General features: G+C 39.4%; 2 protein-coding genes across 2 annotated transcripts; both read left to right on the top strand.

Moving 5' to 3' along the window:
* Positions 1-8,159: 8,159 nt before the first annotated feature.
* On the top strand, positions 8,160-11,350 carry LOC122296063 (G-type lectin S-receptor-like serine/threonine-protein kinase At1g34300). Its single transcript, XM_043105463.1, has one exon. The coding sequence runs from the start codon at positions 8,475-8,477 to the stop codon at positions 11,004-11,006; it is 2,532 nt and encodes an 843-aa protein (XP_042961397.1). The 5' UTR covers positions 8,160-8,474; the 3' UTR covers positions 11,007-11,350.
* Positions 11,351-12,727: 1,377 nt separating this feature from the next.
* Positions 12,728-14,861, top strand: LOC122296064 (G-type lectin S-receptor-like serine/threonine-protein kinase At1g34300). The gene has a single exon (XM_043105464.1). The coding sequence runs from the start codon at positions 13,389-13,391 to the stop codon at positions 14,724-14,726; it is 1,338 nt and encodes a 445-aa protein (XP_042961398.1). The 5' UTR covers positions 12,728-13,388; the 3' UTR covers positions 14,727-14,861.
* The last annotated feature ends 3,809 nt before the right edge of the window (positions 14,862-18,670 follow it).

Genomic DNA, 18,670 nt, shown 5'->3' with positions numbered 1-18,670 from the left:
GCATAGCAAGTATCCACTTAGTGGCATCCTTGCTTGCAATGGCCTCTTTATAAGTCCTTGGTTCTTGATAAATGACCTCATCAGCAACAGTCAAGGCAAAAGCAGTGAGCTCTGCATGACCATACCTAATGGGAGGTTTTATAGTCCTTTTCTTCCTGTCTCTTACTAACATGTAAGAGTCAGGACCTGGTTTATCTAAGTCCTCTGAAATATGATCCTCAGACTTACTGACTTCCCCAGTATTACTAACAGTAGAGGTGTTTCCTCTCTCCACCTCAACCTGTACATTTCCCTCTGTGTTTCCAGGTATTTGTTCTATTTCTGTATTCTGGACCCGAGCCATTTGAGATTCATTAAAGATCACATCCCTGCTAATTATGCATTTATTTCTACCAGGTTTGTCTATCCATAGCTTATACCCCTTCACACCTTCAGGGTATCCCACAAAAATGCATTTTAGTGCCCTAGGGTCTAACTTATCAGTTTTTGAATGTGCATAGGCTGTACATCCAAAAATTCTAAGGTAATCATACCTGGGAGGTTTCCCAGTCCACATTTCTTGTGGTGTTTTAAAGTCTATGGCAGAAGATGGACACCTATTAATTAAATGGACAGCTGTAGCAGCAGCTTCAGCCCAGAATGTTTTAGGTAACCCAGCATTTGACAACATGCATCTTACCCTCTCTAGAATGGTCCTATTCATCCTTTCAGCTAGACCATTCTGTTGAGGTGTTTCCCTAACAGTTTTGTGTCTTAGAATCCCTTCCTTTTGACAGAAATTATTAAACTCTGTTGACAGAAACTCTAACCCATTGTCAGTTCTTAATGTTTTTAATTTTCTGTCTACCTGTTTTTCAACTAAGGATTTCCATTCCTTAAACTTTTCAAAAATGTCACTCTTATGTTTAAGTATGTAAATCCACACCTTTCTGGAGTAATCATCAATGATGGAGAGAAAATAATTCCCTCCACCATGAGAACTTACTCTAGAAGGTCCCCAAAGGTCAGCATGTACATAATCTAGAGTCTGAGTAGTCAGATGAGTTGCCATTTTAAAACTAACCCTTTTAGCCTTTCCATAGACACAGTCTTCACAGAAAGGTAGATTGTCCAGGTCTGCCTCTTTCAGCAGACCCTGTTTCTTAAGTTCTAAAAGCCCTCTTTGACTAACATGCCCTAGCCTCCTGTGCCATAGCACAGATTTTTTCTCAACTTCATTATGTACAGGGGATGCTTCCCCTATAGTTGTTTTCCCAACTAAGGTGTAAAGGCCATTCTTTATAACCCCTTTCATAATTGTAAGTGAACCTTTAGTAACTCTAAGAACCCCTGATTCAGACTTAAAAGAATAACCTGAGTTATCAAGCATACCAAGAGAAATTAAATTTCTCTTTAGGTCAGGTATAAATCTGACCTCCCTCAAAAGTCTCTCCATCCCATCATGTAGTTTTAGTCTTACACACCCAATACCCATGATTTTACAGGATTTATTATTCCCTAGAATTACATGTCCACCATCCAATTCAGAAAAGTTTTCAAACCAGTCCCTGTTAGGACACATGTGAAAAGAACAACCTGAATCTAATATCCACTCACCTTCATGGCCTATATCAGATATATTTAGTACTTCAGCACTATCATACCCATCTAATACTACTGCTGCATCCCCTTCATCTTTGTTCTTGTATCCTATCTTTGTTTTTCTCTCAGGACAATCTCTCTTGAAATGTCCTTCTTTGTGACACAGAAAACATTTTAACTGTTTTCCTTTAGACTTAGACCTATATTTCTTGTTTTCTGTTTTGCCTTTCTTGCCTCTCTTTTCTGGTCTTCCCCTAACAGACAAACCCTCACCATGTTCTTGTTTGGTATTTTCTTGATTTTGTAATTCTCTAGCATGAAGCACAGATTGCACTTCATCTAGAGATATTGCATCTCTACCATACATCATGGTCTCCTTAAGGTTCTGGTATGAGGAGTCCAAAGAACTCAATAAGAGGATTGCTTGATCCTCATCCTCCACCTTAATATCTATATTAGCTAGGTCTAATATAATCTTATTAAAAGTATCCAGATGTTCTCCTATTGAAGTTCCAGAAGACATCTTAAGAGTATATAACCTAGTCTTTTTATATAGTCTGTTTGCTAGGGATTTAGTCATATAAAGATGTTCAAGCTTTAACCAGATACCAGCAGCAGTTTCTTCACTAGCTACTTCCCTTAAGACCTTGTCTCCTAGGGATAGGATTAGAGCACTATGGGCCTTTTGGAGAATGTCCCTTTGGACCTTCTCCTTCCCTTCCTCTTTCAAGGAGGAGCCCATTTTATCACTGGTGAGGGCATCCTGCAAGCCCTGTTGGACTAGCAGAGCCCTCATCTTAATCCTCCACAAACCAAAATCATTTTCACCCGTGAACTTTTCAACATCAAATTTCGTGGTCCCCATAGAACCTGAGCTCGTGATACCACTTGTTGTGTTTTAAACCAAGTATACAATAATATCCAATAGATCCCAAATATAGAAATCCGAATACGTAATAACATTCAAGACTTCCAAATCTGAGATCCTCCAACAGTATAACAATATATATATATGTTTGTACACAGATTCAAAACAGAACATAAATCAGGAATCTCCAAGTGATAAGATACTGATCAACACCGAAACTTAGTTGAGATATACACAGGATATGATAATGATAACAGGATAACAAGAATAATGAGACAAGCTAATAAATCGATAAAAAAGAAACAAGAAATATGCACAGAAACATAAAGAAGAGAAAAGAAGAAGGTGCAAACAGAGATTACGTGGTTCGGCCCTAATGGCCTACATCCACGGCAGGAACAGCCTCAGAGATCACTTTATTGATGAATCTTCAAGGCCAAAATGCCATAGTACAAGATAGAACTACAATGGAGTCGAGAAAAGCCACAAGATCATGACTTTTCACTTTCCCTCTCAAACCCTAGCTCTTTCTCTCTCTCGGACTCACCCAAGCTCTCAGACGGCTACAGTACAAAAATGAATCACTCTAACCCTAACACGATAAGCAGGTATTTATATGAAGCATAGGTTACATCAAGGCTCAATCGGACGGCTCTTCTTCCCTTCCTCATTAACTTGATACGGCACCGTATAATAGCATGTGCCCTGCACGTGTCTGCATTACTTCATTTAAACATAAATGTTGCTGCTTCATAAGCCACCGAGAACATTTAATTTCTGCATAGATCAGTTAGCAACAGAGTGAAATATAAAAGATTGGCACAAATATCACAATTACCATATCCTTAAAGCTTAAGGATAGTTACTATCCGTGACTGTTATAAATCAAAGTGTTACTTATCTGTAAACTTTGTTTGATGAATCATGATTGCTGCAGTTCATTTATGTAGAGAAGGTTAACGACTTGGGAGCTCGGAAATTGGTTCTTACTGTTAAAAACTGGTCGGAGATAGAGATGATTCTAAATAAAATGAGAGACAAAATTTAACATGGTTCGGCAATTGTCTACGTTCACAGCTACTATAACTTCACTATGAAATAATTTTCACAGAAATTCTCTCTCTTTAAACTCTCTCTCTGCTCACCCACTTTCTTTCTCTCTTCTTTCTTCCGCACACACTTCACTTGGCTCTATATTCTGCACAATTAAGCTCTCCTATTTATAGGAGAGCAACTCACTTTCGGTGCAGCAATTTGCTGCATCAATTACGGAGGGTGGGTTGAGTGTGTGCCTAATAAACTAAGAAAACAAATGGTAGATGGGTGCCTTTCGGTGCATTAAATATATGCAATGCACAACCCACTAATTCACTAGTTATTGTCTCCACTCATAACACTTACCACCATTAAACCAAATGGGTCTGCTCCGATAGTTTTGCCGAACCTTCAAATTGTATTGACTGCTAACAAACGATGAACCGAGCAGCTAGCTCAAGGATACAACGTCAGCTTGAAGTCCCTGGTAGATGATATCAAGACTCAAATGTCTGGTTATATTCTTGTTATCAACACATATCGCATAAAGATGTTTACAATTATCAACACATGAGGCACTTCCCCTATATTCACACAATTATTTTGCCATTGTCCCAACTTCGCATTCAGTGCTCGTCTGTCTCAATCAAGTCACTACCCATTAGCACAGGGCCTTCAAAGGAACGATTGTTGTTCAAATAAGTGGAGCCCCATGAGCTAGGCATTTTGAAATGTGCTGAGGTATAAAGATACGAGGATGCAAGAACTGATTGGGAATGTTTTAGCAACTTGCGGCAGTACTTCATAATACTAAAGTGGCCAGGATGATTGAAGAAATGTTGAAAATAGAGGTTGGAAAAGTTGATGCATTAAAATTTGGGGATGTTGTATACCAATAAGTGAAAATGAGGTTATGGCATCGAAGGGTACTAGGCTTGTATCTTGGTAAAGAAATTAGCCATAAATTAACTACGTGCCTATAATTGGTTGAAAGGATGTGTGAGGCGGACGGTAGAAAAGCAAGTAAGAAAGTCAGATGGCTTGAATGATCATGGTTGGGAGTGAAGGAAGAAGCTTCTTGCAAAAGCAACTGAAAAATGCAGTACTGCTACATACAGGCACAAGTCTGTGCCTGTATGCAAACCTCATTGACGTGGTATTTTACCACGCCAGCTATTATATTAAAAAAAAAACAATTAACACAGCTTGAGAGTATCATGAATTTATGAACCATGGAGTCTTTTCATTTGCAGAGGTCGAAAAACAGTGAACTTCCTCAAAGGAAAATATAGAATAAGAACAATATTCAAAATATGCTGGAATTACGAGCAACGCCGATGCCGGTTCTTGTTCTTATACACCATTCTTTCAAGAATGCCACACTCTGTTTGGAGCTAACCAAGCATGGACGTTAACCTCACCTTGAGAGTATCAATTTCTAAACCCAAGGAGTCTCCTGTACATTCGTTCTTACACAGGTATATGACTCAGCATTGTAACACAACCTGATAAAAAAAAATTAATGAAAAGATCTCAAACGTAAACAAAAGCTTGAGCTAGAGTTGAGAACAAATAAATAACAGGAGCAACAGTTCTATTTGTCATCTAAACGAGCAATCTGCATGCAAAGATACTAATATATTGGAGCCCGAAATAAAAAAAGACGAATTTGTTGAAGGAATAATGTTAAATTTATTGAAATAAAAGATTCTATGCCACCTTTTCACAAAGAGAATGAGGGCACTCGGCATGACACTGCAGCAAGCAATGGAGGACAACTACAGAGTGATCGTGATTTACAACAAAAGGGTGCCACAGGTACCACTCAACAGCAGAACACAGTACAATCGAGTACAAGTTCTAGAAACTAACAGTAGACAAATTTGTTAGTGGTGTCTACGGTGATTTGTAACCAACTCAATTGTTATTCCTTTACATCATGTATAAATACCATCAGCTGTAGACAAACAAATATAATGAAAAACAGGGAGTTTCAACAACGTACTTCTATTTTCCAACATAGTATCAGAGCCTTCAGACCATAGTCTTTCTGATCCATGGATTCTTCCTCCGAATCTCCTCCTCCTCCTCCTCCTTCCCAGTCTCCACCTCCCACCTCATCTTCCTTCTCCCACATCATCTCCACCAAACTTACTAATGATACTTACCTTCTATGGAAGGTACAAATGTCGGCTTATCTCAAAGAACAAGACCTCTTTGGTTATGTCAATGGGTCTCTGTCCAAACCCCCTGAAACCATTGTTGAGTCCTCTACTACCATTCCCAAAGCCAATCCCTTCTTTCTCACTTGGAAACGTACAGACCAACTCGTCCTTAGCATTCTATTCCCCTCTCTATCTGACTCCATTATTGGTCACGTACTCTCCTCTACTTCTGCCCGAGCTCTATGGGTTCTTTTAGCTTCAATGTATGCTTCTCACTCCCAAGCAAAAGAATTTCAACTACGTTTTCAACTCACTAACCTTTCCAAAGGTGACCAATCAATTTCTGAATATTTTGAGAAGGTTTGACTCCTTGCTGACTCTGTCGTTGCTACTGGTACTCATCTCCCAGACAAAGAGATTGTTACATACTTGCTAAATGGTCTTGGACAATCTTATGAAACCTTTATTACTTCGGCAACAGCCAAAGTCAAGCCTCTCTCGTCACATGAGCTGTACCAACTCTTGCTCATAAATGAGACATGAGCATCCCACCTAACAAGGAACATTTTATTCTCTGTTGAACCCACTGCCAACTTCAGTGCCTCAAGTGGGCATGACCAACGCGTCCGTGTTTTCTCTTGCGGTGGACGCCAAGGTCGAGGGAGAGGTCGATTCAACTCCAACTCTCACGGTGGCAAAACCACCTCCTTCACAAACACTGCAAATCCTGCACCTCAGTACACTGCCCAGTGTCCTCAATGCCAAGTTTGCAATACATCTGGCCATGTTACACTTCAATGCCGATACAAGTTTGATCACTCCTATCAGCTTGATGCTCCATAATCTTTTTCTGCTAACTACACTATTCCTGCATCATTCTCTGATTCATCATAGTATCCAGACTCTGTAGCTACGCATCATATAACTAATGAATTGAATAACTTGAATATTTCTTCTGAACAGTATAGTGGTGGTGATACAATATGGGTTGGAGATGGAAGTGGTCTTCCCATCCAACATTTTGGTGACTACTTTTTCAAACCCAACAATTTATGCACTCTCCAAAAATTTCTCACTGGACTGCTGTTAAACAAGTCCTCATATATCTCAAAGCCATAATTAACTATGGCCTGCTTTTTAAAAATCAGTCCACCTTCATACTCCAGTCATACTTGGACTCTAATTAGGGAGGATGTTCTGACGATCGACGATCAGCTAGAGGATTCTGCATCTACCTTGGAAATCATCTCATCTCTTGGAGCTCAAAGAAACAACGGACTGTTGCACGTTCAACAACAGAAGCTGAGTACAAGTCACTCGCATCATTAGCTGCTGAGACAATATGGCTTTAAACAGTTCTTAGAGAACTTGGTATTTCTCTCTCCAAGGCCCTAATCTTGTGGTGTGACAACATTGGAGCCACATATCTCTCTGTCAACCCGATTTATCACTCCAAAATGAAGCATATGGACATCGATTATCATTTTGTGAGGGATGGAGTTGCTGCCCGTGCACTACAAGTTTAATTCTGCAGCTCCAAAGAACAAATTGCAAATGTTCTAACTAAGCCTTTAGTTGCAGAAAAATTCACAGTTTTTAAAACGAGTCTCAACATGGTAGATACCCCCTTGGACTCAAGGGGATGTATTGAAATAAAAGATTTTATGCCACCTTTTCGCAAACAGAATGAGGGCACTCGGCATGACACTACAGCAAGATATAGAGGACAACTACAGAGTGATCGTGATTTACAACAAAAGGGTACCGCGAGTACCACTCAACAGCAGAGTACAGCACAATCGAGTACAAGTTCTAGAAACTAAAAGTAGACAAATTTGTTATTGGTGTCTATGGTGATTTGTAACCAACTCAATTGTTTTTATTCATTTATGTCATGTATAAATACCATCAGCTGTAGACAAACAAATATAATGAAAAACATAAGAGTTTTAGCAACGTATTTCTATTTTCCAACAAAATTAACTGGGTATTGTTACTATCACTCTATGAAGAAGAGAACAATTCAAGCGCTTCAAGCTATCGGCTGGGATTGGAGAATCGAAATCTTGTTCGGTGAGCGTATGCTGCACCATGTGCATAAGGCTTGGCCAAGGCCAACTCTTGCGTGCAAACTAACTACTATGAATTCAAGCACCATACAAGGAGGAGGCTGATCGGCATCAAAGAAGGAGGAGAATGATTGGCGTCGAAGAAAGAGGGGGTTTAGGGTTAGAGATCGGCGCATGAGAAGAGGGCTTAAGGTTGGCGTCAAAGGAGAGAAGGGAGGGCAACTGAACTTGGTGAAGGAAGCTAAAGTGCTAAACGCACCGTTTCATCTTGGGACCAAACACACCGTTTTATCAAACACGGTGGAAGCTGAAAAGCTTAAACTTTTTCGCTGGAAAATGGGTCAAAGTTTTGAAATTAATTGTGAAAGCTGAAAAGTAGTGCTCCTCTTAACAAACGGTCCAATATGCTTAAATCGGATTAGTTGTCCACAAAAGAGAAGCCACGGCATCGCAAAATCTTTTCTGAATTCCAAGGTCTTTACGGTTTACCACTTTACCTCAATGGCCATTTGACCAGCTCGCAATTGCCCCGCACGCTGCAGCACGCAAAGTATGAAAAGACGACTACAACATCGCCAAGTCCAAGGTCTTCCTCCCACCTGCCACTTCCAAGTTAAACTTCCAAGTTTTAACCCCCTCTCTCTCTTTCTGTCTCTGCATAGCCACGCAGGTACTCCCCACCCATCCACAATTACAGATACATAGATGTTGGAACAAATTCACAAACCCAGATAAGAAACATTGAACAGAAGTAAAATGACCCACCTTGGAATCCAACCCAGATTCCTTTTGCTTTTCCTCCTCCCCATCAGTTTGCTATTTGCAGCAGAAGAAGCGGCGGCGGCAGCAAGTACAATCTCACCTGGGTCAACTCTTTACGCCTCCAACACAAACGATACGTGGTCCTCCCCAAGCTCCACCTTTTCCCTCGGCTTCCTTCCACTCGGCTCCTCCTTCATCGCCGCCATCCTGTATTCCGGCGGTGTCCCCATCTGGACCGCTGGCTCCACCCCCGTCGACTCTGGAGCTTCCTTCCAGTTCCTCCCCACCGGCACCCTCCGTCTCCTCAACGGCTCCAAACATATCGTCTGGGACTCCGCCACCACCGGCCTTAACGTCTCTTCCGCCTCCCTCGACGACTCCGGTAACCTTGCCCTCCTTCGAACCGAAACTGTTTCAGTCTGGTCCTCCTTTGAGCACCCAACTGATACGATCGTGCCGTCCCAGAACTTCACAACCGGTATGTCTCTGCAATCTGGGTCTTACACATTTCGTCTTCTTCCTTCTGGCAATCTCACACTTCGTTGGAATGGGAGCATCGAATATTACAATGAAGGTTTGAATTCCTCTTATAATACCAATATAACTTCTCCGAGTTTAGGAATACAGAGCATCGGGATTGTATCGATTTACGATCCTAGTTTGCCTGATGCGGCTATCTTTGCTTATAGCAATGATTATGCTGAAAATAGAGAGACGCTGAGGTTTCTGAGGTTGGATGATGATGGGAATTTAAGGATTTATAGCTCCGATAGAGGGAGTGGGAATCGAGATGTGAGATGGGCAGCTGTTGGGGACCAATGTCAGGTTTTTGGCTTCTGCGGAAATATGGGAATCTGTAGTTATAATGATACGAGCCCGATTTGCGAGTGCCCGTCTCGGAACTTCGAGCCGGTTGATCCGAAGGATAGTAGGCAAGGTTGTAAGAGGAAGGTGGAGACCGCGGATTGTCCGGGGAATGCGACCATGTTGGATATGGAACACACACTGTTCTTAACATACCCACCGGAGACAGAGTCGCAGATTTTCTTTGTGGGTATATCGGCCTGTAGATCAAATTGTCTTGTGAATCCAAGTTGCGATGCTTCCACTTCTTTGTCGGATGGGACAGGGCAGTGTTATTTCAAGACACCGGTTTTTATTAGTGGCTATCAGAGTCCCGCAGTGCCTAGCACTTCGTATGTCAAGGTTTGCTCACCAGTGGTTCCCAACCCATCGCCTCCTGCACAGGTTGTTGGGGAGAGCAGCGGTTGGAGGATGCATCCATGGGTTGTAGCTATTGTGGTTATAGGCACTATTTTCGGTTTGATTGCCTTGGAGGGTAGTTTGTGGTGGTGGTGTTGTAGAAACAGCCCCAAGTTTGGAGGATTTTCAGCTCAGTACGCTCTTCTTGAGTATGCTTCTGGTGCCCCAGTGCAGTTCACGTTCAAGGAGCTCCAACGCTCAACCAAGGGATTCAAGGAGAAGCTTGGAGCTGGAGGATTTGGGGCTGTATACAGAGGGATTCTTGCTAATAGAACGGTTGTTGCAGTCAAACAACTTGAGGGAATTGAGCAGGGAGAGAAACAGTTTAGAATGGAGGTTGCAACTATAAGTAGCACCCATCATTTGAATTTGGTGAGGTTGATTGGTTTTTGCTCCGAAGGGCGTCACAGACTTCTAGTATACGAGTTCATGAAAAATGGGTCTCTTGATAGTTTCCTTTTCATGTCAGAAGATCAGTCGGTAAAGTTGTTGAATTGGGAGTCCCGGTTCAACATTGCCCTTGGAACTGCAAGGGGAATCACATACCTTCATGAGGAGTGTCGAGACTGCATTGTCCACTGTGATATAAAACCAGAAAATATTCTCATGGATGAGAACTATACTGCCAAAGTCTCAGATTTTGGTCTTGCCAAACTGGTTAATACAAAGGACCATAGGTACCGAACCTTGACAAGCATCAGAGGTACAAGAGGATATTTGGCACCAGAATGGCTGGCAAATCTTCCGATAACCTCAAAATCTGATATTTATAGTTATGGTATGGTTCTCTTGGAGATAGTGAGTGGGAGACGGAATTTCGAAGTATCTGCAGAAACCAGTCGGAAAAAGTTCTCTGTGTGGGCATATGAAGAGTTTGAGAAAGGTAACGTTAATGGTATTCTTGATGGAAGGCTGGCTGACCAAGAGATCGATATGGAGCAAGTGGTGAGGGCAATTAAAGTAAGTTTTTGGTGCATCCAGGAGCAACCGTCACAGAGACCAATGATGGGGAAAGTGGTACAGATGTTAGAAGGGATTACAGAGATTGAGAGGCCACCTGCCCCTAACTCCATGACTGAAGGGCCTGTTAATTTAACAAGCATAAATGTCAGCAGCAACACTAGCGCTTTCTCCACCGCTGCTGGTTCAGCACGTGCTCCCTCGTCCTCTTCATCATTCCAAAATACAGGAGTTTCACTTTATGCTGCTGGGAAGAATATGGAGAGGGCCTCGTCAAGCCTTTTACGATCAAACTCAGACTGAAGTTTGCTTGCAAAATTATATATTTTCACACCAACTGCTTTTGGGCTGTGAATTTTATATGCCGGATGTGACAAAGAAAAGCTTGAAAGAGGTAGGGTTTTGTGGTCCAAATACCATCCATGATATCGTTATCAGGTGTTGTAGAAATTGTTATTATCTCAAGTATAGAATTTTGGGATTGTCTTTCATCAACAAAATTTTTATATACGGATCAAAAAACAAAAAATTGGTATGGTCTGTGTAATTAATGAGCAGAGCCATTGTACGTCAAGCATTTTACCCAGCTTGTTTCCATAATGGGGATAATGGGATAATAAACCAGGGAAAGATAATGTTTACAGTTAGTCCACCTTCGTGTGACAAGTTTCTAAATTCTTTTATTCTTTTTTTTTTTTTTTTTTTGAGAAAAACAAGTTTCTAAATTCTAGTACCCATCTAGTTCTTGTTTATAGATAAACTAATGAGTTGATCTTCTTGTTCAAGTTCTTTATTTTCCTTCTTGTCAGTATTCTGTATTCTGGTATTCTGACATCGGGGAATCGCTAATGACATATCTTGTGATGACAAGTAATTAAACTGAGACTACCGAAGCAAATTGCATTCTGGACAAGATGCCTTTGCTTGAGTAACAGAAAGAACAAAAGTAAAGCGAAGAGATTGTTGAAAAACTAGGTTGCCCTCTTGAGCATATTTTTGATTTTTCATTTTCCAATTTTCTTTAAATCCCGAAGGTGGGAGAAGTGACTAGTTATGGTCCTTCGTGGAAGTTGGAATCTTGTGATGTTTGGTGAAAGATCCTTTTCCAACAGTTTGAAAGCTCAAAGCACGCACTGTATTTTTAACCTTTTTTGCCTACTTTCATGCCAACGAAGTCAAAAGTTTCAACCCCATGTGAGGAGAAAAATCTTAAATATGTATTTCCTTTCCCTTCCACCCTTCATGTAGACGGGCAAGTGAGAGAGGTTGAACCAATTTGTAAGTCTAAGTTAATTTATATATAGAAGCCCTTTCCTTGTCTAGATTACCAGAACTCTATGCGAATTTATGCCACCTATTATGAACAATCAGAAGGAATCAATGAGTTTTGCTTCAATGGATCTTCAGGGAATTGAATGAATGCGATGATGATTATGTTCTGTATGCGTATGTATATATATGCATTTTGTTGTTTATGGTTGAAAATGTATGTATCATAGAAGCAATTCCATTTCAGGCCCATTCAACCATAATATGAATCACTAACTCTAATATAGATAATCACTTGACACGATTGAAAGATAAATGTAAAAGGAGGGTCTGTCAACTTACCAACCTTGAGCGTATCTATTGATTTATATAGTCTGTACAAAGTATTTCAAAATAATGTGAACTTATTTTGAAAGAACAACAAAGGAGAAGAAAAAGCGCATTCGAAACCCAAACCCAAAACACTGTAGAAAGTTAGAAAGCCGCCATGGGTATGGTATTTCGTACTAATTGTAGACCTCCCATTAAAAATTGAAGAGAAATGTAAATGGAACATCCGCTGGAAAATGGGTCAAAGTTTTGAAATTATTTGTGAAAGCTGAAAAGTAGTGCTGATTTAACAAACGGTCCAATACGCTAAAATCAGATTCGTTGTCCACAAAAAAGAAGCCACGGCATCGCAAGACTCTCCAGCTCACTATCGAGTCACAGAAGTACGGCAAATGAAGAGTCTGCTGTTAATGGCTCTGGGCTTATATACATCCTACAAGTTATTATTCTCCATCCTTGCCCTTTGTGTACTGGCAAGTCAAGACTCATTTTGAAATTTCATTGGCGCAATGTCGTTAAGGTACCAAGGTTGTAATGGCTATAGAAGCAAGGCAATGAATTTGGCTTTCACTGGATTGCAAGCATAGATTCAAAAACTCGTTGGATTATGGTGTATTCTCATCTTAATGCACGTTATTTAGTTGTTGGGTCCGTTCATTCTATCAACTATAAGATTGGAATGCTAAATTTGCATGATTTGAGTTTTATTTCATCGGTTTTCAAAGCTCGAATAAAATATCGATTTTCAAGTACATTAGATCTCTTTTCTCTTTTCTAAAAACAAAAAAAAAACAAAAACAAAAACAAAAAATTATCTCATTTCTTTTTATTTTGGCATCTTCACCTCAATGGCCATTTGCCCAGTTCGCAGTTGCCCCAAACGCTGCAGCACGCAAAGTATGGAGAGGCGACAACAACAACGCCAAGTCCAAGGTCTTCCTCCCACTTGCCCCTCCCAAGTTTTAACCCTCTCTCTCTCTCTCTGTCTGCATAGTCACGCAGATACTCCCCACCATCCACAATTACGGATACATAGATGTTGGAACAAATTCACAACCCAGATAAGAAACATTGACCAGAAGTAAAATGACCCACCTTGGAATCCAACCCAGATTCCTCTTGCTTTTCCTCCTCCCCATCAGTTTGCTATTTGCAGCAGAAGAAGCGGCGGCGGCAGGTACAATCTCACCTGGGTCAGCTCTTTACGCCTCCAACACAAACGAGGCGTGGTCCTCCCCAAGCTCCACCTTTTCCCTCGGCTTCCTTCCACTCGGCCCCTCCTTCATCGCCGCCATCTTCTACTCCGGCGGTGTCCCCATCTGGACCGCTGGCTCCACCCCTGTCGACTCTGGAGCTTCCTTCCAGTTCCTCCCCACCGGCACCCTCCGTCTCCTCAACGGCTCCAACCATATTGTCTGGGACTCCGCCACTACCGGCCTTAACGTCTCCTCCGCCTCCCTCGACGACTCCGGTAACCTTGCCCTCCTTCGAACCGGAAATTTTTCGGTCTGGTCCTCCTTTGAGCACCCAACTGATACGATCGTGCCGTCCCAGAACTTCACTACCGGTATGTCTCTGCGATCTGGGTCTTACACCTTTCTTCTTCTTGATTCTGGCAATCTCGCACTTCGTTGGAATGGAAGCATCGTATATTACAATCAAGGTTTGAATTCCTCTTATAATACCAATATAACTTCTCCGAGTTTAGGAATACAGAGCATCGGGATTGTATCGATTTACGATCCTAGTTTGTCTGATGCGGCTATCTTTGCTTATAGCAATGATTATGCTGAAAATAGAGATACGCTGAGGTTTCTGAGGTTGGATGATGATGGGAATTTAAGGATGTATAGCTCCGATAGAGGGAGTGGGAATCGAGATGTGAGATGGGCAGCTGTTGAGGACCAATGTCAGGTTTTTGGCTTCTGCGGAAATATGGGAATCTGTAGTTATAATGATACGAGCCCGATTTGCGAGTGCCCGTCTCGGAACTTTGAGCCGGTTGATCCGAAGGATAGTAGGCAAGGTTGTAAGAGGAAGGTGGAGATCGCGGATTGTCCGGGGAATGCGACCATGTTGGATATGGAACACACACTGTTCTTAACATACCCACCGGAGACAGAGTCGCAGATTTTCTTTGTGGGTATATCGGCCTGTAGATCAAATTGTCTTGTGAATCCAAGTTGCGATGCTTCCACTTCTTTGTCGGATGGGACAGGGCAGTGTTATTTCAAAACACCGGTTTTTATTAGTGGCTATCAGAGTCCCGCAGTGCCTAGCACTTCGTATGTCAAGGTTTGCTCACCAGTGGTTCCCAACCCATCGCCTCCTGCACAGGTTGTTGGGGAGAGCAGCGGTTGGAGGATGCATCCATGGGTTGTAGCTATTGTGGTTATAGGCACTATTTTACATTCTTTGATGTAGACGGCCTAGTTTACATCGACTTGGACAGTGGGCTCCGGCCTAATCATCCAAACCTTCATGGTTTAAAATGGGCCAGGCTACCAAGACCATTAATACTGATGACAATATATTGGTGGGTTTTTCTTTCGTTTCTTATTTCGGCCATTTGGGTATAGTTTATATGGGCTATGAAACTATTTGCTTTTCAGAGAGAGAGAGAGAGAGCAAAAACGGAAAATTAAAAAAAAAAAAAAAAAATTATATAAAAAAAAAGAAAAAAAAAAAGAAATATAATTAACCAAATATTATGAACAACTTTGGCATAAATTTCTTAATTTTTTTTTCTCCATGCAGCCTTTCGAGTACTAGAATTTTCGTTCAAGATGATTATTACCTTTACCTCCGGTTCTTTTGATCATTGATCATATCAGACTCATGCATCTTCAAAGATAAATTGTTCTTCCTATCAAAAACAAATGCATGTATGTGTCTCAGAGTTTTAGGGCTCCACCACCTTTAAAATCCACTAGCCGCTCTGAAAGTTTTCTTTTTTGGAGGGCACACAATAGAGTACGTGCATTGATCTAGTTAGCAAAAACATACTATATCCACTGAACCGATCATAATTCATAGTATACTCCTTGTTTAGAAAACAGACAAAAAACCATGCATACCTATAACCCCACAAGACAAGCGCGCTGAAGAGCCATGGATATGGGGTCGCTGTGAGTGACGTGTAGAAAAATGGAAAAACAAAATATACGAAATTGAATGTAAAATTAACAAAATAGTGACACTCCCGTGAGAGTATTTGTTCCACAAGTTAGTGATGGACAAAAGGAATTAAATGAGTTAAATTGTACACCAATGACCCCTATTTATAGGCTATCATGTACCGATTAACAAATAACACATCTGTTGGTAACTCAATAGTTGGCAAATGACACAATTTTAAGAAGTGACACAACATTTTGATGTGTCTTTTAACACTTCATTAGTCACATAACCTAAAAGATTATGCCTCTTGACACTTCCTTAAACATCACCCCTTATGGGAACCATCACTATTGAGAGGGTATCATTCTAAAAGTTACACAGTTTAGTGATCACACCCCTTAGAATTATATCTCCCACTTGATCACACAAAACGGTGATGATTTGATTGAGTAAAATTACCTTGGTACCAATATGAGCTTTCCACTACTCAACTCTTATTTGCATGCTCTTGCAGATCAACGTCAAAACATGACAAACCTCTACGTGCACACCTTTTTGTCATTATTTTATCTAACCACACCCTTCACAATATGTACTCTCACTGACCACATATAATGAGTAACTTCAATTCACACAAAAAAATAATAATAATGAACGGTATCAATTCTCCTTAACTTGATCAATAATCAATATCCTTGTTGCAATAGACGACTTCAACCAAATACATAACACATGTATCAACATGTGCTGAATTTTTGTTAAGTACTTTCTCTAGAGGCTATTCCTGAGGTTTTCCCTAATCATCTTATCAACAACTTTGCAAATGATTAATCGTTTCCTTGGGTAATCAAGTCACATTTTACTAAAACTTTAGTGAATGTCACTGAATTTTCGTTAAGTACTTCCTCACTTAAGTCTTTCCTTAATCACCTTATCAGCGACTTTACAAATGACCAAAATTTTTATTTGAGTATTACCATAACTCCAAGTTTCTAGGTGTCCCCAGAATCTCCTGAGTTACGCATATCGACCATGAGATTGCTTCCCCTAGATTTCTCTTAATCCCATTCTAATCACATGTTTTCTGAATTTTTTCAGAAATAAACATTTGGTTATCGGATCTTTTACAATCTCGGTCAAGAAAATAAAATTAATATTGACCTTACATCTTTCCACTATATCTAAAATATAGTAATAATGTACATTAATGTGTTTTTCTTTGAAACTTTGTGTTCCATTTTTTATCAATGAGATGGCAGACTAATTATTACAAAGCACATTGATTGGTTCTATGGATATACCCAAACTTAAACTTTCAATAAAGCATTAATTTCATTCATATCACATTACTCACTACATCACTACAAACAATATATTCTGTTTCCATAGTAGACTTAGCAACATAGTCTTGTTTTTTACCTAACAAAGAAACTGTTGTTCCACCAAACAAGAATATATGTCTAGATGTAAATTTTTTATCATCTACATCACTTCCAAGATAAGCATCACTGTAGCCGATTAATTCTAGATCACTAATTCCAAAGCATAATTTTAAATTTGTGGTACCTTGTAAATATCTTAATATATGTTTCACTGCTTGCGAATGTTCCCTACCTGAATTAGATTGATATCTGCTTACCAATCCTACTGCATGAAAAATATCTGGTCTTGTACTTATCATTGTATACATGAGACTTTCCACAGCTCGAGCATAGGGAACATTAAGCATTTCACTTATTTCTTCCTCATCTTTTGGGCACATACTTTTATTTAAAGTATGACTTTTGCAAATAGGTGTACTTAACAATTTACAATTTTTCCTATCAAATCTTTTAAGTGTTTTTTCTAGATATTTTTCTTAATCTAAATACAATATATTTGAATTTCTATCTCTAGAAATTCTTATACTGAGAACATAGGTAGCTCCACCCATGTCTTTTATTTCAAATTTAGATTTCAATAATTCTTTTGTTCCATTCATCATATCTAGACAATTACTTGTCAATAATATGTCATCAATATATAATGATAATAATGTTAATTTATTATCATTTTTCTTTATGTATACACAATGATCTAGTTGACTCATTTCATATCCCATTTCTAAAATGGCTTGGTGAAATTTTAAGTACCATTGTCTTGAAGATTACTTAAATCCATACAGTAACTTCTTCAACCTGTAGACTTTTTCTATGTCATTCAATTTGGAATCATTCTAGTTGAATCATAAAGATATCTTCTTTTAATTTACCATTAAGAAAAGTTATCTTTACATCTAACTAATATAATTCCAAATTCATCCTGACAATAACAAACATGATAATCTTTACGGATGTGAACTTTGTTACAGGTGAATATGTATCTATAAAGTCTACACCTAGTTGTTGGGTATATCATTTGGCCACTAATCTTGCTTTATATCTTTCCAAACTACCATTAATTTTAAATTTTCTTCTTAGAACCCATTTACAACTAATAGCCTTTCTATCTTTTGGAAGATATGTTAACTCCCAAACATTATTTTTGTTTATCAATTCTATTTCATCTTTCATAGCCTCAAGCCATTTATCTGAATCGATACTATTGATTGCCTCAGAAAAAATTTTCTGATCCTGAAAAATTTGCAGGATCATTTTCTAAATTTTTCAAACTGATATTTAGTGCATAATGATTTTGAAATAATATCAATGGTCGTCTGGTTCTTTTACTCGCACTGTCTCCAATATCAATTCCTGAATATTGATTTTTATATGGCTTTCTTTTATTCTTATTATTCTGTATTTGAATAATATTATAATTTTCATTGTCAGTGTCCGTGAAGATATATTGATTCTCTAAATCATTTAATAAATCTATCTGATCATCTGGAGTAATAAGGTTTGTATTTTTTAAGAAAATGGCATCCCTACTTTCTAACAATTATCTTTCAAAATGATAAAATATGTAACCACTTCCGTTGTCTACATACCCAATAAACCTGTATTCCCAAGTTTTACTTTTTAATTTATCACTTAGTGGCCTTGGATAAGCACTTGTTCCTTACAACCCTACAATTTAAGCTTGCTTAAGTCTGGTTTATGACCTGTCCATAACTCGTAAGGTATAAGAGGTTTTGTTTTGGTTTCAACTCTATTTAATATATATATTGCAGTCAATAATGCTTCACTCCAAAATTGTGTCTGTAGATCAACATATGCCATCATCGATCGCACCATATCCAATAGGGTTCTATTTTTCCTTTCTGCAAT

The sequence above is a fragment of the Carya illinoinensis genome, chromosome 15, assembly GCF_018687715.1.
Source record: "Carya illinoinensis cultivar Pawnee chromosome 15, C.illinoinensisPawnee_v1, whole genome shotgun sequence".
In the NCBI taxonomy this organism is placed as follows: Eukaryota; Viridiplantae; Streptophyta; class Magnoliopsida; order Fagales; family Juglandaceae; genus Carya; species Carya illinoinensis.
This window is presented reverse-complemented; position numbering and strand designations above follow the sequence as displayed.